The following is a 24,181-nucleotide window of genomic DNA, read 5'->3' on the forward strand; positions in this document are numbered from 1 at the left end:
ATGGTGCCTCATACTAGGTCAGCCCTTGTGCTGTTGCTGCAGTGAGGCCCCTTCTGCATAGCTATTCAGACACCAGAGTGATCATGGAGTGAAGGTGCAACTGACAACCCAGGGCTGAGAGAGCTACCCATCACCTTGCTATTTCTTCTTCTCAGCATTAATATCTGACTCTCTGATGCCTCATCTCCTTCCAGTGCCTACCTCTCCATCCACTGGATTAGGGAAGAAATGACACTCCACATTTCTTACTGGGATATTTTTCTGAGTATGCAGGCTATAATTCTTTGTTCCCTCCTGTCCATTACTAATTACTATCTTGTTCAAATGTCCACTTGCCTGCTCACTTACTGTGTGACAGGGACAAGCAAGCAGCTGATGGAAGCATTTGAACCTCACACACCTGGCAGCCTCCCTCTGAGCTATGGCTGGGCAGGATAATCACCTGGGATATTTTTAAATGCACACCCACGAGCATTGTGTTTAGACTTACCATGTATATGTGTATTTAAAACACTCCTTTTCCATTTCTCTTCCCTTCCTGAAAAATTCATCCCTAAAGCTATACAGTGTGGCAAAGCAAGGTGAGTATCTGCAGTGGGCAGGCAGGGCATCAGCAGGAACCAGAGGATCAAAGTCAGAGTGTCAGGGCCAGCAGGGTGAAGAGGACAACTCGGGGGTGGGGTGGCACCAGAGGTGTGGAGTTTCTTACATATGGAGAGATTGATCGAGTAAGGAAAAGAGTTTAAGACTAATAGAAACCAAGTTTCTCACTGTTGGAGAAGGGAGTTATGAGTAGAAATAACTTTGGGGTGTTATATTGGAATTGGAGGTATCCATGGACTCAAAGTTAGCTTAGAGATGACAGATGAAAGTATCTGTGTACATGTATGAGTGCACATAAAACACACATATCCATTCACTGAGTCTAGAAGCAGTGACATCCCAATAGTGATGATCATATTTTGACTTCTACACACCATTATCCACTATTAAAAAAAAACCTCCTTGGAGAAATGGCTGAATCCAGGGCTGAGACAGAGAAGGTACAAGATGAAACTGAAACTGGACCATATTCTTATGTCAGAAGTCAGGGAAGCACTCTGAACAATGACAGGGCTGAGTCACAAGGACACAGCTTGAATGAGCCACACTAACACAATCAGGACACATCTGAATATCAAAATAATCACTAATAGATTATAATTCATTGGATAAAATAGAAACCAGAAATCCATAGTGATATCAATAAATGCATAAAAATTTGGTGAGGAGTAGGCTATGTGCACAGATTTGAAATTCCTCCCCACAAAATTCTTATTAATTACAGAGGAGAAATGAATAGCTCTGTAGGGGGAAGCCTGGCAGGTGGCCTGAAGGCAGTGGCCCAAGTCAACATCACCAATAATGGGACAGCCCAAAGGCCCAGACCACCTGATAGGATGCTGTGAGGACACAACATAATTCAATACAATCTGATCACATCAGGGAAAAGATGAACCCAGACTAAGGACATTCTACAAAATACCAGGCCCATAGTCTTCAAAAGTGTCAAAGTCGTGAAAGTCAAGGAAACCCTGAGACATGTTCCAGACCAAAGGAGTCTAAAGAGACACCACAACTAAAAGCAGCATGCTGGAGTCTTTATTTAAAAGGCATTTTGGGGGCAGTTTGCAGATTGGGATCTGTCAGGGTGGTTAGATCTATCAGTGTATTAGTAATTGGACATACCCTTGATTTTGATGACTGTGCTGTAGGAGAATGTTCTGTTCATAGGATGTGTGCCTAAACTTTTCCAAGGTGTTAGGATTTCAGATGGGCAATTTACTTTCAAATGATTCCAAACAACGACAAGTAATTTATACTATATGTGCAACTTTTTTTCATCTTTTGGTTGCTGCCAAATATTTTTAAGTATAAAAGTAAGGTATTTTGAATCATCAAAAATAAACAAACTTAAAAAAAAATATGTACAATAATAACCACGAAACTTCCCAGGTGATTGATGCATTCCTGAATAGTTAGTTTTTGTTCTAGAAGTAACTCAAGCAGAGGCGCCTGGGTGGCTCAGTTGGTTAAAAGTCTGACTTCAGCTCAGGTCATGATCTCACAGCTTGTGGGTCTGAGCCCCATGTCGGTCTCTATGCTAACAGCTCATAGCCTGGAGTCTGCTTCAGCTTCTGTCTCCTTCTCTGCCCCTCCCCCACTCATGCTCGCTCTCTCTCTCTCTCTCTCTCTCAAAAATTTATATTTAAAAAAAAATTTAAGTAATTCAAGCAGTAAGCTGTGGGCTGTGAATGTAGAACTCTTTCCTCAGGCTACCCAACCCTGGATTCTCCAACAGAGCCTCACTTGCTAGCTCTGGTCCCACCTGCTTCAGTCCTCACAGACCTCCCTCAGTTAATTCTGGGCATGCCCCAAGTGCTCAGGAAGAAGTCCAAGTGCCATCTGAGAGACTTGTCTCAATGCTGCCACCTGGGCTACCACTACAGATCCTACAGAGGCCCCATCAAGCTGTGAGCTCTGACTTTCTCATCTCATTGGGCTCTTTCCTTGCTTGGGGTGGCCTGGTTGTTGAAGGACATCAAGGCTACAGTCTTCTGCCCCAATATCTGAGTTCTAAGTGAAAGAATTTCTTGGAGGCAGCTCTTTCTCTGAGCCTCAGACATGAGTCAGACAGGTGGGCTCCAGTGGGTCCAAGTAGCCTGGGTTGGGCATTCAGGGTCACTCCCCTGTTGCTCTGAGAATTGAAACCCAGGCAACCTTCTCACTCCCTTTTCTGTCAGGGGGACTATTTCCTAGAAAGGCACTCAGATCTTTGTATCAATGCCTCCCTCCCAGCCCACCTGATGTGTGCAGGCACACCTGTGCCCCTAATGGGTAAGGTTCAACTCAAGCTGCTGGATATAGTAATGGACCAAAATGGAAGCCTCCACCCCTCCAGCCCCCACCACATCCGTGTTCAGTGCCCCAGATAACTAGCCCCCATGTTGCCATATGCTCTGGGTGGGCTGCCTCTGCCACCTTGTCTTAAAGGTGGCAAGCAGCCATCACAGGCAGCTTCTTTCCTGTCATCCCCTGAGACCACTCAATGCAGGGTGGGGTGAGGTGCTGGGGCTTATGTCTTTGCCATCAGTGGATGGCATGGCAGGGAGGTGGCTTCAGAGGGCCTCAACAGGCAGGGTCCATAGAGGTAAGATCTGGATGGAAGATACTGCCTTCAACATCCCCGACATCCCAAACCCTAACTCAGGCTTGCTTTGCTTTGTCTCCTAGTGTGGACAACTCTGAGGACCCCGTGTATGAGAGTCTAGAGGAGTTCCATGTGTTTGTCCTCGCCCACATATTAAGAAGACCAATAGTTGTCGTAGCAGATACGATGTTGAGGGACTCAGGTGGAGAAGGTAAGTTCATATATAATAAAACGGCCATATAGGACTCATGACCCAGAAAACATAACATCCCTATTAAGGAAGAGACAGCCTAATGTACAAGTTGAGGTTCCCAGAAGGCCACAGAGCATTATTCTGTGAAGATGAAGATTATAGTATTTCTCAATTTCATGTGTTTCTTTTTCTTTCCCAGTGGCAGGAGGGTTTACTCCTGGCCATCCACCCAGCCATCTATGCTTTGTGTCAATGGCAGGTGGCCATGAGAAATCTGGCTGAGTGTCAGCTGGAATGAAGCCCTGAGGGCTAAAGCCTTGAAGAAACCAGGTCAACCCAGGGCAGTAGGTGCCTGTGGCTGGTCCTTCCTCCAGCCTTTCTGCCCAAGCAAGTGGCAAGGCCACTTCCAAAGTTCACAGGGCAGCCACACTCTCAAAAGAGTAGGGAAAGAGGAGAGGTCAGGGAAGGTGGGCCAGGAAGGTCACCCCCTGTGCAACTGCCCCTGCCACTCAGCACAACTTCCCAGGTCCAGCCCCTCCCAGACTTTTCACTTTCCCTTTGCTTCCATCACTAGCACAAGCCAGTCCCTTTTGGTGCCATGTTTCCCTTTGGTCACTTCTCAAAAAGGTCTCCTTGCCAGGTAAATGCCAGACAGTGAATATCCCCCAGCCTAACTTAAATTTAAACCTGAGCCTTAACAAAAGTCATGGGTCTTCCAGAGTGTCCTACAAATTAGGACAAGGCTCTTCTTGCTGAGTCACAACTGCCAAAGGAAGTCTAATGGGGCCATGGTTGTCACAGTGGAAGGACATTGGTCCTGACCAGTGCCACCTCCTTCCCTGTGCAGGCAGCAACATGGTGTTTGTTCTCTCTGGGTACAGAGCCAGGACTCTCACTGGGGTCTCTGGGCACATAGACGTGTACCCATCAGATCCCACAAGGCTGGGTCCATGTTTCCTTCAATGTTACCTGTGCTCAATGGCTCAGCCCTCTCCAAGTGGGCCTACCCCACCTCTCAGCCCGTGGGCAGAATCACAACTAAATCTAATGTGGATAAAGCAGGGCTGGTGGAAGGAAACCTGAGAGTTCCTCAAAAGCATCACAGAAGCTATTTTTGCCTGCATTCAGCTCACAGAAATACAGTGAGTGAGTCACTGACTCCAAGGCCAAGAGAGACAAGGTTCTTATTAAGAAGTAGATGCTGTAGCAGGGCAGATATTTCCAGAAGTTGTTCTGTTTCAGTAAGGGTTTAGGCTCTCATCCCTCCCTTTGATGAGTAAGGAAATGAACATGATTGTGTCCCAATTGCTAAAGAAGCCAATCCTCATCTCCCATTTCCCATCTGACTCACAACTTGGTGCTGGAGTTTTCTGGTTGGTTCCTTTGGACTCAACAGAAGAGCTTCTCAAAATATAGAACAAGAAAGCTCTTGAGAAGCATAGATATCATTCTGTATATAAATGCTTTAATGAACACAAGGAGAGGAAGAAACTCATCCAGAAAAACATGGATTTCCAGACAGTGTTCAGTGCATGTCACTGCTGACTGTTGTGAGCTCTTGATCATCTGTGTAGGTCTCAGGGCAGCAGGCCATCCCTGGGAAAGTCACAGTGAAAAGCTCTCAGCCCTGTCCCTTTTGTCTCCAGTGTGCAGCCTGACAAGGCACAAGGATGAGCAAGAAGGACTCTGCCATGGAGGCAGGAGGGAGTGAGGGGTTTCCTGAGCATGCATGGGGCTCCAGGTCTCATCCACCTAGTACCTGTGAGCCTGAGCTCTCTCACCCATCACCAGATGGGCAACACCTAGCTTACTGCCTTGAGAACATCAGCCCAAGGGTGGCTGATGATCTAAGGCTGATGACCCTCCCTTCTGCCCCACCACCTCATGCAAGGTGGTAAGGGATGCCACTTAGGTCCTCTTCAGGCTCCACATGCTCTCACCATTTCTGTCCACAGCATTTGCTCCAATCCCATTTGGAGGGATTTACCTGCCTTTGGAGGTGCCTCCCAACAGGTGCCATTGCTCACCTCTGGTTCTTGCCTATGATCAAGCGCATTTCTCTGCCCTGGTGTCCATGGAGCAGAGAGATCAGCAAAGAGAACAAGGTATGCCTGCTGCTTCCTGAGACACAATGTACAGGGCAGGGGTGGGCACAGGAGGGCATGGGGAGGCAGAATGTGGGGTTGTCTGTGGGGAGCACACCCATGCACATTCAGTAACAATGGATTTTGTGTGTATATGGATAAATGAGTATGCACATGCAAATGTTGCAAATGCACATGTCATTGGAAATAACAATGTCAAAGACAACTTTTAATTTCAAACACAAAGCAAATTAATAATTCCTACCACACTTAAATAGCCTTTAATGTTTTTCCCTTTCACATCTATGTACATTTTATATGTACATTTATAATTCATCTTAGATGTAAACTCTTTAGGTCACTAGAGCAGGGGCCTGCAAACTATGGCCCCACTGCCGATTTTTGTAAATAAAGTTTTAGTGGAACACAGCCATATTCATTCATTGACATATTATCAGTGGCTATTGCTTTGCACTACAGGGGCAAAACTGAGTAGCAGCCACAGAAACCATGTGGCTTGCAGAGCCTAAAATATTTACTAAGTAGAGCTTTATGGAAAAACTTTGCCAACCTCTGCTCTAGAGTAAGCTTTTGAATCAAAAGGTTGATATTCTCTTTCAAATTGCTGCAGCTGTTTCCCTAAGTAGTTGTTTCAGTGCTGCAGACAGGCCCACCAGGCCAGCCCCACAGGCTGTGCACTGCACAGTTTCAGGCCACCACTGGTCAGATGCTCATGTGGAGCCTGTCTTCCATCTCTTTGATATGTGTCTTTGCTGCGGAAATGGCAGGATTCTGATTAGAATGGATGCTGTTTTCTCATGTTAACTGGTGGCTGGCTGAGTGAGAGGGGGAAACTCATCCTCCTCTTGTCAATCCTGCTTCTGCTTTAGACAGAGAATCCCCAAGAGACTAAAGGACAGGCAGGACTGACAGTTTCAGGGTCCCTGCCTTTGGGTGTGGTCTCCAGCAATGCATGGTGGCTAGCCAGGCAGTGATGTGACTCCTGGAAGGAAAAGGAAAGCAGGGTTGTGGCCAGCTGTAATGGGAAAATCACATCATTTTTCCGTATCATTGACAGATATCTCATTTGGGTCATGGAAAACAGTATTTAGCCATGAAGGACTGAGAGCCATCTTTGCCTTTTCTGTTGTCTGTCAGCCTTTTGGCCTTTGTGGGTTTTAGCTCTCCTCAGAGCTTACCACAGCCCTTGGGCCATGTGGGGGCCCTTTCTCAGGACTTGGGATCCCAGCCAGGATCGAGGCCACTCCATCCAGGCTCCCCAGAGACTCTCTGCTGTCAGGGAAGATAAAAGTCTCAGGGCTGGCATCCCTGGTTGCTGAACAGGGGGCTCAGACACCCAGTCCTGTTTTATATAGAAGACATTGAGCTCCTCCAGGCCTTCCAGATACTGTTTTGAGGTGTTTCAAGGTGAAAATGCAGGTGCCTTTCTATAAAAGGACGCATGAGGTGGGGCTGTGGTTCAGCTTCTCTCAGGGGAATGATTGCAGAGGTGACTGTGGTTTCACCTTTGATGACTTGGTTTTCCCAAAGAGGAGTTTGGGTCCCAATCCTTGGTTCTGTGTTGCTGTGACACAGGCTTCTGCAGCTCTACCCACTAGGTTACCCCTCTGAGCAGAGGTGGGGGGGAGTGGAGCGGGGGGGGGGGTCCTACTTCCACTGATGTCTTGTGGCCCCATCCAGCCCCCTTGACCCACTGCAAGTCAAGTGCCACAGTGGCACCTTCTTTTTTTTTAATGTTTATTTTTGAGAGAGAGAGAGAGGCGCAGAGAGAGGAGACAGAGGATCCGAAGCAGGCTTCACACTGTCAGCACAGAGTCCGATGTGGGGCCCGAACCCACAAACTGTGAGACCATGACCCAAGCCGAAGTCGGACGTTCAACTGACTGAGCCACCCAGGGTCCCCTGTGCAGTGCCCTTGTGCCCAGGCTGGGTAACTTGTGTGTGGCATGTCAAACCCTCATACATCTGGAGAGAACACAAATGCTCTGTGGGCTCTGAGGCTTTAAGTTTTGCAGCAACACATCCTTGTGCCACCCTTGTAAGGCTTACGGGTGCTGGTAGAGGTGGCTCTGCTCTCTATACCTCCCATCAGCCTGAATCTCAGTGGTTCCACAGGATCTGTTTGGGGGCCAAGGGTTAGTTTAATAAATGTATGTTAAGCACCTGTTACTTCCAGGTTTGGGAGCCCCAAAGATGATGGTATCCCTGCTTTAGGGCTCTCACTACCTTATAGAGGAGACAGGCAACTCCCCCACACCACAGTACAAGGCAGGATGTACACAAGGGAGGCACAAGCTCCATTCAGGAAAAGAGCGATTATTCCAGTTTGGAAGAACAGACAGAGACAGAAGAGAGAGGTGGGTGAGAAGTAGTCTTGGAGGCCGTGTGTGATGTCCGGAGGCTGGTACCAGGGGGCAGAATAGGCCTGAGCGAAAGTGCGAGGCTGCTGAAGGAGTGGTGCTGATGTGGCAGAGCAAGCTTGTGCTTAAGGAATGTGCCATTGGTCATGGAAAGGCCTAGGCAGTGCTGTTACCGTGCTGTGCGGCATCAGGAGTCCTATCTAGGAAACAACATTGCCTATCGCTAAGGCAGTCCTATCTCCTGATCCTTCAGTGTTGCTTCAAAGATAAACCTAAATGTCTTGAATACGTCCCTTCCTGGCCACCATTAGTGTTGTGTCTCCCCAAAAGGACCTGCTAAAGGTGGGAGGAACAGAGAAAACCTGTTGAGGGAGCCATCACCAGGGGAAGCCAACCCCAGGGCGCCTCGGTGCTGCTGTCCTTTCCTGACCTACAGCGGGGGGGGGGGGGGGGGTGCCTTTTTGCAAATACCAGGTCCTAGAATTTCATGTGTTGTTACCTGATGGGGGTGTTGGGGAGAAGCTGAGAGGAGGTCAGGAGCCCATCTAAGGAACAGACTCAGCCTCTCTTCTCGGCCCTTATAATGCCAAGGAAAATGGAAGCAGCCACAGAAAGCCATACTATAAGCTCCCAAAGGAAGATGTGACCTGAATAGCACTGGGCTGTAAGGGGCTCAGAGGAGAAAGGGCTGCTGCTGCTTCTCTCACAGGGGGTCCTTCCTGAGGTGGGTGGTCCAGGACTGGCACAGCAGCTCTAAATGTTCTCAGGGATTCAGGCTCCCAGCCTTTCCCTGCTCCACCATTATTTTTTTAATGTTTATTTATTTTTGAGAGAGAGAGAAAGTGGGGGGAAGAGGCAGAGAGAGAGGAGACAGAGGATCCAAACTGGGCTTTCTCTGCTCTGCACTAACAGCAGAGAGCCCAATGCGGGGCTCAAAGTCACAAACTGTGAGATCAAAGTCAGATACTTAACTGACTGAGCCACGCAGGCACCCCCATCCACCATTACTATCATGTGGTTTCAGTCTCATGGTCATATGATGGGTACTGCAGCTCCAGGCATCACATCCAAATACCTTCTCTTCCTGAAAGTTTGTCTTTTCATTTGGGAGGAAAACCATCCCCGAGGACTTGTGCTGGCCTCTTGCTAACCCAAGCTGAACACCATGCCTGCAGGTTTCTGGCTGCATAGAAGCCTGAGAAGAGAGTACAGTGGAGGAAGGAGGGGGCGAGGTGGTTGGTGGGGGTTCAGTGAGCCAGCTTCACATCCAGGGGGTGGCGTGATGTTTTAGGCAGTTCCATCTGGATTGTCCTCTTTCTTTCAGCAGTGATGAGTACCTTGTATCTGGGGAAAGGCAAAAGGATAGAAATTAATTCTTTACCAACTGGTCCCTTGTCTGGAAATAAACCAGTGTTGACTGTTGGGCTCTCAATCCCCTAAAAAGCCATGGTGCATGAGGCTGTCAGTGCCAGCTCCTTAACAGAAAACCTGTTCTCTTTAAGGGCAGGGAGATAAGCAGGCTGTCTTATAGCACTTGTCAATGCCTTTGAGTCTTATGGTTCAGGGGCTGCCACAGGTAAAGGATGGCACATGCTCCGTGCAGTCCTGGCAGTGGCCAGGGCCCCCACATGACAGGGAGATATTGGGGGTCCTGTTGGAAGCCAGACCTGGTGCCAGGCAGCTGACTAGATGATCGTGTGCCTCCCACATCTGAATGCCACCTGGTAGTTTCGTGCTCAAAGGTTTTCTGTCCTCAAGCCCTGGGCCTGTGCCGGGACTCTCCCAGACAGGACCGCAGCTCTGCACCCACAGCCTTCTGAACCCTTCTGAAATCAGAACTTAGCCAGGCACTGGGCTTTTCACTCCAACCTTAAAGAAAGTCTCTGTAGCTCTGTGCTTTCAGGATGCACTGGACTCTGTCTCCAGAGGGCACCTTTGCTGAAACAGGAAGATTTTACAGATGCTAAGTCACCACCCCAGTGAGCATCCTTGCCCACAAGGATGGGCAGCTGAGGGAGAGAAGATTTAGTGGGAAAACCATCTTTTTCCTCCCTGTCCTTTTCCTGCCATGCCTCTCTCTCCATTCATGAGGTCCCCTGGTGCCTGTTAGAATCCCTTCAGCTGCAGGTAACCAAAACCCAGCTCAGCATGGCTTAGACAGGAAGGGTGTTTGTTTACTCACACACCCAACCATCTGGAATCTGGCAGGCCCCACGGGACAAGTTGGGCACTTCAGGAATGTCCTAAATGACCATGCCCCCATCCCACCCTGCAGCCTCCTCACCTTCCATGCAGGACAAGCCACTGCCACCGTCCCCAGCATCAACACACACACACACACACACACACACACACACACACACACACGTCCTGTTTGCCCCCAAACACCTGTGTGTGAGAGCATGGGCAGATCGAGTTAGGAAGTATCCACAAAGATCCCAGAGCATCTTGTCCTGGAAGAAACTAAGACATCCTCAGAAGCAACTAGCATGGTGTTAGAAGGACTCCTGGGCTGAATAGACAAGGCTCCCACAGGACAAGAGGGACAGTAAAGATCATAACTGGAATGAGTAGAAATACGACAAGGATTGTTTAGTCCACAAATTCATAATGATACTTGGCAAAAAACTCACTTTTCACCTCTACTTGGTGCCACACATAACTTTGGAAACTGGTAAATAGCAGGAAAGTATCAGCCCAAATCCTGCATTTCCTCAGTGAACTGGTGAGGAGACTTTTCTCTGAGTTGAGATATCTCAGTGTGTCATGAAGGGAGAGGCAACAGCATTCATTGTTAAGGGCTGAATTCATATGTTGACTTCCTAACCCCTGTATCTCAAGGATGTGACTGTATTTGGAGACAAGGCCTTTCAAGGGGTAAAGTGAGGTCATGTGGGTGGACCCTAATCCACCTGAGTGGTGTCCTTATAAGAGATTAGGACACAGACACACACAGAGGGGAACCACAGGAGGACCCAGGGAGGAGACAGCCATCCACAAACCAAGGTGAGAGGCCTCAGAAGGAACCATCCCTGCTGATTCCTCGACCTTGGAATTCCAGCCTCCAGAACTGTGAGAAAACACATTTCTGCTGTTTAAGCCATGCAGTCTGTTGTTGCTTTGTTATAGCAGCCCAAGGAAAGGAATACAGACAGAATGAGAATACCAGTCTTCAAGCCCAAGTGAATGAATGGGTGAGTCTAAACACAAATCAGCAAATACCATAAAATATGGTTAAAAAAATTTTAAGCATATCTTCAGAGTTTATTGGGAGCAAGGAACAGTCCTGTTGACTCCCACCTGAGCCCTTGACCCATCAGCAGTGTCCCATATGTTTATGGAGTGTCTTTCCTCCCAGGCCACATACATGGAAGGTGGAACCCAGCTGTGACCTCACATCTCCCCCTGACACACACACACACACACACACACACACACACACACACACACACTACAGCAGGCCAGCTTGGTACCTGGATGGAGAGGCATTACAAAGCTTGTGAAGGACTTCCGCTTCCACTGAGGACCAGTCAGATCCAATGACATCTTACTTTGGCTTCCAACCCAGAACCAGAGCTGATGAGAAATCAACAGTGGAGAGGAAGGTGCCCTGTGCACCCCTAATCTTCCCATTCCCCACAGAACCACCACATCCAGAAGGAGGGCATGTCAGAGCTGGGAAGAAGGTCAGCCGGCCCAACCCTTGCTGTGCCCTACACAGGAGGGACTCATATAGGTCACCTGGACAACCAGGGGCATAGGTATCCTGACTCCTACCTGGGACTTCTTCAACCTCTGTTTGAATTTTTTTTTTTAAGAATAAAAGGAAAAATAAAATGCCTACTGGAACTTTTATAGAGGGTAGAAAGGAAAATGCCTGCTCACTGGTGAGAGACCAAAGTGTGCTCCTGCATCTTCCGGTGGTCTTGGTCCCCAGGAGAAGGCCAAGAGGAAAGGTATGGCCTAGGGATCCCCCCCCCGAGTTTCTTCTACCATCCCTCACCCACCATCAGGCCTGTCTCTTCCCATAGCCTGGACCCAATGCCAGGGCAAAGAGGTTCCCTCTCTCATCACACATGGCTACCAAGCAGATGCCAGCTGGAGCCAGGTGCTCTGAGCAAGGGCAGTGTCTGCATGAAGGCCTGGCCATGGCCGCTCCTGGTATGCAAGCTGTGCATTAACACTTCCCTTTGGAACTTCCTTCTCTGTGTCCTGATATCCTTCCTGACTAGTGTTATGACCAATAAATGAAGGGTTTGATTACTCCAGGGCAGTTCAGTTAGTCAGCATAAACTATCACTCAACACATCTGGGTGAGGATTGACTGTGCAAACAGTAAGTGGGGGATGCAAAGATCAGGCAGCACCTACCTGCAGAGCCTATGTGGCCACATGGGGAAGAACCCTGGGACCAGGAAGACCCCAGGGATTTGGCGATTTGGAGGAGAAAGATGAAGGTGCCTCCCAGAGGAGGTGGTGTTTTGCAGAGCAAACTCACATGGCAAGTCCAGCAGAGCCCACCCTAAGCAGGGATGTGCCCTGGCTGGCCCTGGCCCTGGTGAGAAGCCTCCTCAGTGCCACAGGGGAGGCCCAGGTATCCAGAGCTGAGAAGGAACTGACATGTGCTCTAAAAGCCTGAGGATGAAAGGGCATCACTAAGTGGAGAAGAGAAGGGGAGGGCGTCTCTTGTGTATGGATCCCAAGTGTCCATTCAAACAACAGAACTTCTGGGTTCAGTCTGTCCAAGCTGGACATTTCTGGCTCAGTTCATCAGCATCACCTTCTTGACCAACAGATGCTGCATTCAGATCCATTAGTAGTTGACTAAGTATATGTGAGCTCCCTGCCCCCTCAACAGCCAAATGCCTGTACGTGGGAACCCTGGGCCCCATTATAATGGATGGTGGATTTTTAAAAATTTTTTCTGCAAACTCTAGTTAAACCAGGGCCTAGTAGATATTTGGAATGTAGCTAATCCTCACAATTCCACTCCAGGGAAAGAGGGGTCATCCCAGTGGCAGTCCAGCAGAGCAAAGGGCAGGACTGCCATTTACATGGTTGATGGCATGAAAGCTTGCCACGAATGCCACAGATTCCTGGAAGCAAGATCTGGCCAGGCTGTGGGTGGGCTCCAGCTTTCTCATGTGGAACCCTGTGGGCCTGAGATGCAGGGATGTTCTTCAAGAATGCTTGTATGATGGCACTCCATTCCAGGCACTTGTAACCAGGACAGTTAAATGGGTGTACGCCTAGGGTTGGATTTCTTCCTGCCCAGGGGCAGGACCCAGTGGCTGCTGGGTCTCAGGCATGGGTCCAAGCATAGCAGAGCCTCACCAGCAGACCTGGGCTCCTACAGAGATGGCTCAGAAGCAACCTCACACCTCCTGGTTTTCCACTGTCAAGCATGGCTTTCACACAACCACCATGGTGTCCTATCTCACACAAAGAATAAAGAGGTTTATACTCTCATGTCATGAGAAATCTGATGACCAGCATTTGGTTGATTTGGAACCTGACATTCGTCAAAGACCTAGGCCCTTTTTGTCTCTCCACTCTCCTTGGCCTGTTGCCTTTTGTCCCATAGTTGTCCTTCATTGGTCAGATGACTATTGTAGCTCCAAGCATCATATCCTCACACAAAACATGGAGAGATCAGAAAAGACCCTGGCCCTCCTTTGTGTTGCTTTTAACCAGGAATCTTCCAATTGATTTCCTCTTACATCTCATTGAGCAGATTCTGTTCTAGGCTTTGTCTCAGAAGTCATAGAAATGAGTCAACCATGAATGCCTTAGAGCCATCCTGACCCTTCATGACAGTCCCAGGAGGTGGGGTCTGTTAGTGGGAACAAAGGATGGGCAGCCAGTGGTGACTGCTGCACCTCCCCATGGCCCTCAAAAATTTCTACCTCTCCCAAGACATTTCTGAGAGTCCTCTAGCAAGATACCTCTTAGATGGAAGATTTATCACACTTTGCTTTCCATTTTGCATTTTCCCAAACCTCATCTCCCATGCACTATCTCCTTTGACTTTCACAAAACTCTGAAGTTTAGTGAAAGTGGGACAAAGGTCATCCCCAGTCCTGCTCCCTCTCTTGACCCACCCAATAGGGCTGTGGCATGAACTGAAGTCCTGTGTCCTCTGACAAAGGAACAAAATCTATTCAATGGAGAACAGAGAGTCTTTTCCACAAATGGTGATAAAGCAATTTAACATCCATAGGCAAAAATATGAACGTGAACCTAAATCTTAATAATATAAACATTAGCTCAAAATGAATCACAGAATACATGTAAAATGCACAACTATAAAATTTTTCAAAGAAAATATGGGGACCCAGAGCTAGGCAAAGAGCTCTTTGACACAAAATCATAATCAAAAAAAAAAAAAAAGAAAAATTGATTAATTGGACCTCTGTTCTGCAAAAAAAAAAAAAAAAAATTAAACAAAACAACAACTGTTAAGAAAATGAAAAGACAAGCTATAGATTGGGGGATAATATTTTAAAACTACCTATCAACAAAAGATTTGTATCTAAAATATGCAATGAACAGTTAAAAAACAATAGTTAAAAAATCCAAATTAAAAAATGGGAAAAAGTCATGAACAGACATTTCACCAAAAAGGATACACAGGTGTCAAATAACAACATTGAAAGATGTTCAGCATTGCAACCACAATAAGATATCACTACATACCTATCAAAATGACTAAGATTTGTAAAAGTGATAATACCAAATGCTGGATGTAGAACAACCACATCTCTCTTGCTTTATTTGTAGAAATGTAAAACTCTGGAAAAACAGTTTGGCATTTTATTATGAGACTAAACATCATTTACCATATAACCCAGAATTATACTCCTAGGTATTTATCCCAAAGAAGTAAAAATTTGTGTCCACACAAAACTGTATACCTGAAGGTTTGTAGTAGCTTTATTTGTAATAGCTCAAAACTGGAAACAACCCAATGTCTTTCCTGGATTAACAAACTATGGTACATACATCCTGTGGAATCCTGATCAGCAGTACAAAGGAATAAAAATGATACATGCAGTTACTTGGGTGAATCTCAAAGAAATTATGCTGAATGAAAAAAGTCAATCCCAAAAGATCACATACTATATGAGTCCTGTTACATAGCATCCTTGAAATGTCCAAACTATACAGATGGAGATCGGATTAGTGGTTGTGGATCTTCAGAGAAAGAGAACAAGTAGGATGTGTGTGTGTGTGTGTGTGTGTGTGTGTGTGTGTGTGTATATATATATGAGGGGGTTATTTTAGGAATTGGCTCACACAATTCTGGAGGCCAAGAAGTCTCACCATCTTCCTGCCATCTGCAAGCTGGAGAACCAGGAAAGCCAGTGGTATAATTCAGTCTGAGTCCAAGGCCAAAGAAGTAAGGGACAATGGTATAAATTCCCATACAAGTCTGAAGGCCCAAGGAGTGGTAGCACCAATGCCAGAGGGCAGGAGGAGCTGTATATCCCAGCTCAAGAAAAGAGAGCAAATTCTTCCTTTCTCTGCCTTTTTCTTCTGAGTCCTGAATGGATTGGATGATGCCTGTTCACATTGGTGAGGATGATCCTCTTTTCTCATTCTACCAATTCAAATGCTAATCTCCTCTAGAAATAACCTAAATATGTTTTATTCCATATCTGGGCATCCCTTAGTCCAGTCAAGTTGACATATACAATCATCCATCCACAGTGGTGGACAGGGATTAGGGACAGGAATGAAGTATTGAAAGGAAGTGTGTTTATAAAAGAATAACACAAGGGACCCTTGTAGTGATGCACCTATTCTGTACTTGATTGGAGGGATTACCTAAATCTACACATGTAATAAAATTGCATAGAACCAAATAAACACACACACACACACACACACACACACACAGAGAGAGAGAGAGAGAGAGAGAGAGAGAAAGAGAGAGAGAGGGAGGGAGGGAGGGAGAGACAGAGACAAAGAGAGATGACTGCATGGAAAACTCATATAAACTTAATACACTCAGTGGAGTGTACCAAGGTCTATATCCTGATTGTGATATTGTACTCCAGGTATGCAAGATGTTAGCATTGGGGAGCACCTGGGAGATGGATAGATAGGATCTTTATGCATTATTTCTTACAACTGCATTTAAATCTACAATCATCTAACAATGAAAAGTTCAGTATTCTAAAATGTCTTAGAATATGAACATGTATTGACTAGCCAGCATATTAACAGCTTAAGAACATTTAAAAGCCTAGTCTACCATTTATCCTAACTTCTTAAAATATGGATTTGGATAATCTGTTGTTTTTTTTATGTATCTTTTCCAAGAGCCAGCTTTTGATTTCACTGATTTGTCTACTATTTTTCTGTTTTTAGTTTCATCAATTTCTTTTTTTTTTTTTAAAGTTTATTTATTTTTGGGACAGAGAGAGACAGAGCATGAACGGGGGAGGGGCAGAGAGAGAGGGAGACACAGAATCTGAAACAGGCTCCAGGCTCTGAGCTGTCAGCCCAGAGCCCGACGCGGGGCTTGAACTCACGGACCGCGAGATCGTGACCTGGCTGAAGTCGGACGCTTAACCGACTGCGCCACCCAGGCACCCCTAGTTTCATCAATTTCTGCTCTAATCTTTATTGTTTCCCTCCTTCCACCTGAGTTTAATTTGCTATTTTTTTTTTTTTTTTTTTTTTTTTTTAGTTTCTTAAACCAGAAATTTAGATTACATACCTGGAACTTTTCTTCTTATCCAAAATAAGCATTTTAATGCCATAAATTTTCCCCTAAGCACTGATTAGCTACATCACACAAATTTTGGTATGTTGTATTTCCACTTCATTGTGTTCAAACTATTTTTCAATTTCCCTTCAGACTTCCTCTTTGACCCATGGATTATTTAGAAGCATGCTTTTTAATTTCCAAATATTTTCTGTTATAGGTTTAACACTTTCATTTAGTAACGGTCTGAGAAAAACTTTTAATGATTTCTATACTTTTAAATTTGCTAAGGTTGGCTAAGAATGTGTTATATCTTGGTGAATATTTCATGTTCCCTTGAAAATAATGTGTTCTGCTCTTGTTGCATTCTATAAATGTCAATTTATTTAAGTTCTCTAATGATGTTCAGGTGTTCTGCATCCTTGCTGACATTCTACTTGTTCTGTCAATTACAAAGAGAAAAATGATGAAGTCTCCAAGATCCATAATGGACCTGTTTCTCCTTTCATTTTTGTTAGTATTTTCTTTTAGTACTCTGAAAGCATGTCATTAGGAGCATGCACATATGTAGGATTGTGATGTTTTCTTAGACAATTGACCCCTATATCATTGTGTAATGTTTCTCTATATTTTTGGTGACAGTCCTGGTTCTGGAGTCCACTTCCTCTAACATTAGCGTAGCCACTCTAGATTTTTATAATTAGTGAATATCTTTTGGCCTATCTGTGTTTTTATGTTTAAAATTAATTTCTTGCAGTCAGTAGAATTGAGTATTGCTTTTTCTATGCATCCTGACAACTTTGTCTTTTAATTGGTATTTTTTGACCATTTATATTTAATGGTATTAACAATATGTTTGGATAAGTGAGTTTTGGGTTAAATTAGTTTCTTAATGGCTCCATTTTATCTCCACTATTGACTTATTATGCCCCTGTTTTTCGTTGTTATTTATTTTCCTGATTTACAGAGTTTACAATAAACATCTTTAATTAATTAGATTCTATTTTCAAGTAATATTCTACTTCATGTGTTGTGTAAACTTTATGACAGTTTATTCTCAATCCCTTCCTCCCATTCTTTGTGCCATTATTATCAAGCATTTTACTTTTACATATGCTATAAACACATAATACACTGCTGTTCTCTTCACCTTAGTTTCTTAGAGCAATTGAAGGAAGAAAAAATAGTTTTATTTCCACATTTATTTATTCTGTTTTTATCATTTTTCATTTCATTATGTAAATCCAAGTTTCTACTGGTAGCATATTCCTTCCCCTTAAAGAATTTCCAATTTCCTTTAATATTTCCTAGTCCAACATATATACATATATTTTTTCTAGTGCAGTTCTGTAGGCAATTAATATTTTTCCCTTTTTGTTTGAGAAAATATGTCTCCTTCGTGTTCAGAGATATTTTTTCTGGGCATAGAATTATGGATTAGTAGTTTGTTTTTTTCAGCATTTTAAAGATGTCACTCCATTGTCTTCTGACTTACCTGTTTCAGCATGAAAAGTTTGCTGTATTTCTTATCTTTGTTTCTCTGTATGTAACATGTCTTTTTTCTGTTGCTGCCTTTAAGATTTTGTCTTTAGTTTTCAGCAGTTTAAATATGCTAAGTATAGGGATATTTTTGGTGTTAGTGGTGCTAGTTTCCTGCTCTTTTTGTTTTTGTTTTTGTTTTTGTTTTTAGTTTTTTGGATCTGTGGTAGTATTTGCCATTCAAAGTAGAAACGTTTGTCAGCCATTATTTCTTTAAATATCCCTTGTCTTATACTCTCTTTTCCTTCTGAGATTTCACTTTTACAGATCTTATGGTGTTTGGTATTGCCCCCCCAGCTCTTGGATATTCTGTTCTGCATCTCCCCCTACCCAACTCTTTTTTCTCTGTGTTTCAGTTTGGGTAATTTCTATTGACCTATCTTGATGTTCACAGATTCTTTTCTCAGTTTTGTAAAGTGTAGTGATCAGCCCCTCAAAGTCTTTCTTCATCTCTCTTACTGTGTTTTTGTCATTTCCAGCATTTCCATTTGATACTTTCTTATCCATTTCTTCTCTCTGCTGGAAAGAAATTAAACACTAATTATATCCACCTTTTTTATTAGAGTATTCAGCTTATTAATCAATTATTCTAAATTCCATGTCACAGTTTCAACACCTGTGTCATATCTGAGTCTTATTCTATGAAATGCTTGATCTTATTAAATGTTGGCGGGGGGGGGGGAGTTCTTATCTTTTCTTACACTAGCAGTTTGGTGAAAGTCAGACATATTGAGTAGGATAATAAAGACTGAGGTATATCATTTTGATTCTTGGAACTAAGTATGCCTTTCCTTTTGCTAGGTCTTTAGTATGGGATTTGGATCAGTCTAGTCAGGACTTGAGGTAGGTTTTGGTTTCATTGCTGCTCTGGTTACCCTTAATGTACTCAGCCTTCAAATTTTACTAGTGATATCTTTTGTTTTGCCAGAAGACTTTTCTCACTGTCTGCTACACCCTTTCTCTTCTCAACTCTTGTCCCTCTTCTAGCATTAAACTACTATTACTTACAGCTTGTTAGTCTGGTTGTGAAAGTGGGACCAGGAAGTGTGATGTTTTTGTTATTCTAATTAAGCTTCTGTCTTAGGCAGGCACTGTGTCCCTGGATCTTAGAAGGGGGATAACCTCCCCCAGATGTACTTCTGGGCTCAGTACATGTTCCTGCCCCTCCACTAGGGAACAAGAGGGGTTTTTTTTCTTATTTCCTCCTCCCACCCCAAGCTTTACTAAGGAAAGACCCCAGTCCCTAAGGCCAACAGTGTTCTGCCCTCACAATTTAAGCTTTTGTTCTGTAATATAGACAGGAGAGAAAGGTCTGCGAAGGACGCTTTCTCAGAATTCTTGCCAGTGTTTTTGTGAGCACCAGGTTGGGTCCTATGGAGAGGGGTTTACAAATACATTTTAATTTCCCTTATAATCTGTAGCCCCCAGCCTTCTAAATATTCTTTCACTAGGCTACATTCTTCTTTTACCAATTTGTTAATTATTTTAGCTGAATTCTTCTTACTGTAGTCCAGCTGAGTCTGCCTCAATGAAAGTCATGTCTGTTTCTCTTTGTATGTACCCATCTGTCCTTAGGTTTGGAGTTAGCTGGTTTCCCTGTGACTTCTGCTCTCTGATGGATTAAAGGAAAGTTGTGAATCTGCAGTTTGTCTGGCTTGTTATTGTTGTTGTAATGATAGCACCATGCTGTCCCAGAAACAGAAACCAGAAGTATGAATTCATTTTGGAAAATAAGTACTAAATATATGTCAAGGCTGTTTTGAGATGCTGTGTGTTTCCAGGTTAAAAGATAGGACATGCTTTTCAAAGAAAAAAAAAAAGTTTGTGGGCTTATTTTGAAAAGCATTTGCTGTTCCTGACATTGCCACCAGAGGGCAAGCTGCCACATCACTACATATCTATCTCCCTGGGTGAGGCCCCATTTCCAATTGGGAAAAGTGAATGTATAAAATGGGAGGCAGATGCATCTAAAGCAGCTAATGCTTGTGGGGAGGGCCTGTTCTGAAGGTCCTCCTGGCTTGTGCAGCTATGGGTTGGGCTCTCGGTCCCTGCAGCCCTGGCCCTCACACACAGGCCAAAGCTGTACCCTCTGCAGAGAATATGCCTTTTGTTAGCCCTGGCAAAGAAGGTGCCTTTTCTTGCAAGCAGGCATGTCCTTAGTACCTTTCCAAGTACCTCACCCCACTAAGATTCATGCTGAGAGGCTGCCAAGACCCTGCTAGGTGATCAGGCTCTAGCACCTTCAGGTGAGTCCAACCGTCTGCCCAGCAGGGGGCAGCGCATGGAGTCAGTTCCAGTCCAGCCATTGAGGGTACAAATTTCCAGGAGCCTTGGTAGGGAAGTGATAGGGAGTAGAGGCTGAGGGGCATGTGGATCTTTAGCTGTTTTATCTGACATAAACCAAAATCATAGGGAGAGAAATGTGGTTCTCCTGCAAATAAAGTCTAAAATAGCTGTTCCTGATTGGCAAGTGGGGAGTCAGGAGCTCACCCAGCCATCTTGTAGCACCATCAAGTTTCAGCATACAGAAGGATGAGGGTGTGGGGTTGTGGAGAGAACGCCACCCACACCTAACCACATTGCCCAGCACTTCCCATAGTGTTTCTGCTCTCATGCCATGGGTGCAACTCAGCACCTATTCCCTCCTAAGTGCTGGGGGCTGGGAATTGTAGCCATGACTGGGCAGACATCTCCCAACTGCACTTCTCCCCTGAGAAAGGAGTGGACAGCCAGTCCCAAATTGCCCAAGTCCTACCCACAGTAACTACTTCAAACAGATTATTGTTCTGGAACAATATTTTCCATATTTGTATGATTTTAAGAACCACAGAGGATGCTTACTTAAAATATAGTCCTTGGGTCTTTTTACTGGACACTGGTTTGGCCATCTGCATGGGGGCCTGGAATCAGTGCCTTTACAAGCACTCTAGGGAGGTGCAGTACCCTAGCAAGTGTCTACAGAGGGATCCACTACCACCCCCACCCCAGCCCAGTGGATGGGAAGCTAGGCCAACTCCATCTCTGCTTTTGTGTTGAGTCATGGAACCGTGGGACGGGCACTGCAGCCCTCCCTGAGTGTGACTGCCCTGCAGCTGAGCCCTGGGAGGAGCACCCTTTGTGTCACGGCCATGTCAAGGCAGAACCTGGTGGCCTGTAGCTGGGGCACACCAAGCTGTCCTTGACCAACCAAACCAGAACACAATACTTCCAGTCTCTAGCCACTTTAAACAGAACGCCGTCACCCCTCCATCCCGCTCCCCCAGCAAAGCTGTGTTTGCTTTATCTGGGGGTGGAGGATCATTTGTGCTCACGTTTTCTCTTTAGCAACACTGGAGGGCAGCAGTGAGTCAATGTTTGCAATTTTTTATTAGAAAGTCAACTATTAATGGTATTCAGTCATAGATTTTATTTACTTATTTGTCTTTTTGTTCTTGCCGTGGCACCCTTGCCATGAATCATGGGAAATGACACCAGGCTTATGACCAGTACGGGGGCGGGGGCAGAGCAGCAAGGAGGCAGAGGTAGGGTAAACCCAGGGGAGGAGCAAGTTGTTCTCACTGGGCACTGGGTCCCACAGCAGCTCAGAAGCTTCTAGCAGATCCAGGCAAACCTGTGAACACCCCCACTCCGCCCCAGCCTGAGATGGGCTAAGACTTCCCCCAGCTGGGCGTTTCACTCGGGAGTGTTTGTGATGAATGGATCCCTGGGTGAGGGCGAGGCTCTCCTCCCTGCAGTTTCTGCCTACAGGCCTACACCTACCTTATTTCCTCAGAAAGGCTTGCCCTAGAAAGGCTTGCCTTAGCTCCCCTCAGTCTGCTGTTTACTCTTCAGGGTACTCACCACCACCTGACATGAGATTGTTACCTGTGAGCTCCCCCTGGCCAGGAGCCACGAAATCCTTGGGTTCCCCGCCCCCCATCCATTCCTTGAACTGACAGATTTAATTGAATGAGTTCACAAATGAACAGATTGGCAAGCAGAACTTACTTGTCTAATTTGCACACTGAGAGGTAACCAACAACCTTACTTGTCTAATTTGCTTGGGTCCCTCCTCAGAAATAACAGAAGCAGTAATAGGTTTTATCGTCTGCTGCCCAACCGGGGTACCTGCCTTCTGACAGACCCCAATCGTCAGCAGAGTCCAGGTGAGGTCTCCAACTGCTCTTCAAGGTCCACAATAAACACGAAGTATTTTAAACTATCACTAGTGATTTTGACACCTGTGGTCTTAACGCTCCTGCTGGCACAGATGGCACTGTGAGTCTCCATTCGGTTTCCTTAATTAAGGAGACACCTGGTCTTGGAACTCCCTTTCCTGGCTTCCTGGGGGTTGCTGGGGCCTGGAGCCTCTCGGCCCGCCCGGGGGCCACCTGGCACCGCGTCTCTCTCTTCTGTTCCAGCCGTGATCCCTCTGACGGATTCGGAGCACAAGCTGCTGCCTCTGCACTTTGCAGTGGACCCCGGGAAGGACTGGGAGTGGGGCAAAGACGACAACGATAACGCCCGGCTGGCCCAGTGAGCCCCTACCCCGTGCCCCTCCCCCAACGCCCTAAAGGGCCGGCTGTCGCCGGTTTCCCGGCGTGGGCCGGGCCGCCCTTGCTCCTCCTGGGACAGCTGGCGTGCCTGCGGGCGGGGTGCGTGCGGGCGAGCGCGGGCCGGCTGGGATGCGTTTCACTCCGTGTTCTTCTTTCGCCAGCCTGATCCTGTCGCTAGAAGCCAAGCTGAACCTTCTGCACAGCTACATGAACGTGACGTGGATCCGGATCCCCTCGGAGACCCGGGTGAGCCTGGCGTGCGCCCGGACCTCACCACCTGTCTGGGTCCTGGCCTCTCACTGGCCGCCGGCGCGGGCGGGAGGGCCCACCCCACAAACCTGGAGGGGGCAGGGCTCACCTACTCCCTCCCGGCCTCCGACCCCCGGCCGCGCCCGGCCAGCCCCGCCCCAGCGAGAAGTGTTTCGGGTTTACCTGATGCGTGTGTGCACGCGTGCTTGCGTGCCTATACGTAGGCGCACACCTCGGTTAGGGGATGTTTGGTTTTGTATGCGAGTTGTGGTTTCGAGTGGTTTTTTTTTTTTTTTTTCTGTCCTTTTATTTTCTCCAGAAGCAAAGGAATAAACACACCCACTCAGAAAACAAACTGTAGGCAAGTCGCAACACAAAACTATCTCTGCCGACATCGGAACACGATGTGCTGCGGCAGAGCGGAATTAATTATAAACTGTGTGTGGGTCCTTGGAAAAGCCAGGGAACCGAGAGCGCGCAATTCCTCAGCGCCCCCTCCTTCTGTTCTCCAGGAGGCGGTGGGAAAAGAAGACCCCCCAGGGAGGGTCTGCTCTCTCCCCCCTTCCACATGCTAAGCACGATTCACTCTGATTGATGTTTTTGTTACCTCAGTAGTGAGCCCTCAAAGAAAGGGATTTGTAAAAAAGAGAGAGAGCTTACAAATTGGTCCTCCTCAGACATCAGTATACTTGGCTATGAAGTGGAGCTCATAAACAGTATTAAAGGAGTGACATGAGGAAAGAATTAAGGTGGTGCCTGACACAGAGTCAGTAGCCAGGACAGGCCAGGCACTGTTCAGGATGTTTTCATACATCAGCCTTTACCTGTATGCCATCTTCATAGGGCTTCTGGAGGCAGGTACTGATATCGCATTTTGCTGAGGACACAAGGGACAGCTGGTGGCAGTCTGGCTCCAGAGTCCTGACTCTTAACCTCTACAATGACCTGCCAACTGCCTGGATTCTACCAATGTTGCTGCGGGTGTTCTTTCCCAGCACACACATATGGTGTGAAGGCAGCAGCTGTAGGTCTAGAAATCAGGAGGCTCTTGGGCTAGGACACAGCTCTGCAAGGCAATAAGCAGGGCTCCCTGCCAAGCCATGGTGGCCCCCGTGTCAGATGCAGGGCCTGGCAAGAACACTTCCAGCCTCAGGGCATTTGAGCCACTGTTCCTTGCTCACTGGGTGCCAAACAGTGGGCACTCCCAGCACCAAGCACACCTCCCTTTCCTGGGCCAAACCCCTGAGCTTCTGCCCTTTTGTGTCACTGACAAATCCCGTTGAGACCTCTAGCTCCTT

At 46.3% G+C, this 24,181-nt stretch overlaps 1 protein-coding gene across 2 annotated transcripts in view; it reads left to right on the top strand.

Moving 5' to 3' along the window:
• OTUD7A (OTU deubiquitinase 7A) overlaps positions 1–24,181 on the top strand; it is a 151,923-nt gene that overhangs the window by 125,278 nt on the left and 2,464 nt on the right. For both annotated transcript variants that reach the window (XM_047086856.1, XM_047086858.1), the window contains exons 7-10: positions 3,274–3,401; positions 5,339–5,488; positions 22,500–22,614; positions 22,796–22,880. In XM_047086856.1, the coding sequence (XP_046942812.1) occupies positions 3,274–3,401; positions 5,339–5,488; positions 22,500–22,614; positions 22,796–22,880 (478 nt within the window). The remainder of the gene's footprint in view (positions 1–3,273; positions 3,402–5,338; positions 5,489–22,499; positions 22,615–22,795; positions 22,881–24,181) is intronic.

The sequence above is a fragment of the Lynx rufus genome, unplaced genomic scaffold (assembly GCF_022079265.1).
Source record: "Lynx rufus isolate CCGP_SWC_20201006 ecotype Redwood Valley unplaced genomic scaffold, mLynRuf1.p SCAF_21, whole genome shotgun sequence".
Classification (NCBI taxonomy): Eukaryota; Metazoa; Chordata; class Mammalia; order Carnivora; family Felidae; genus Lynx; species Lynx rufus.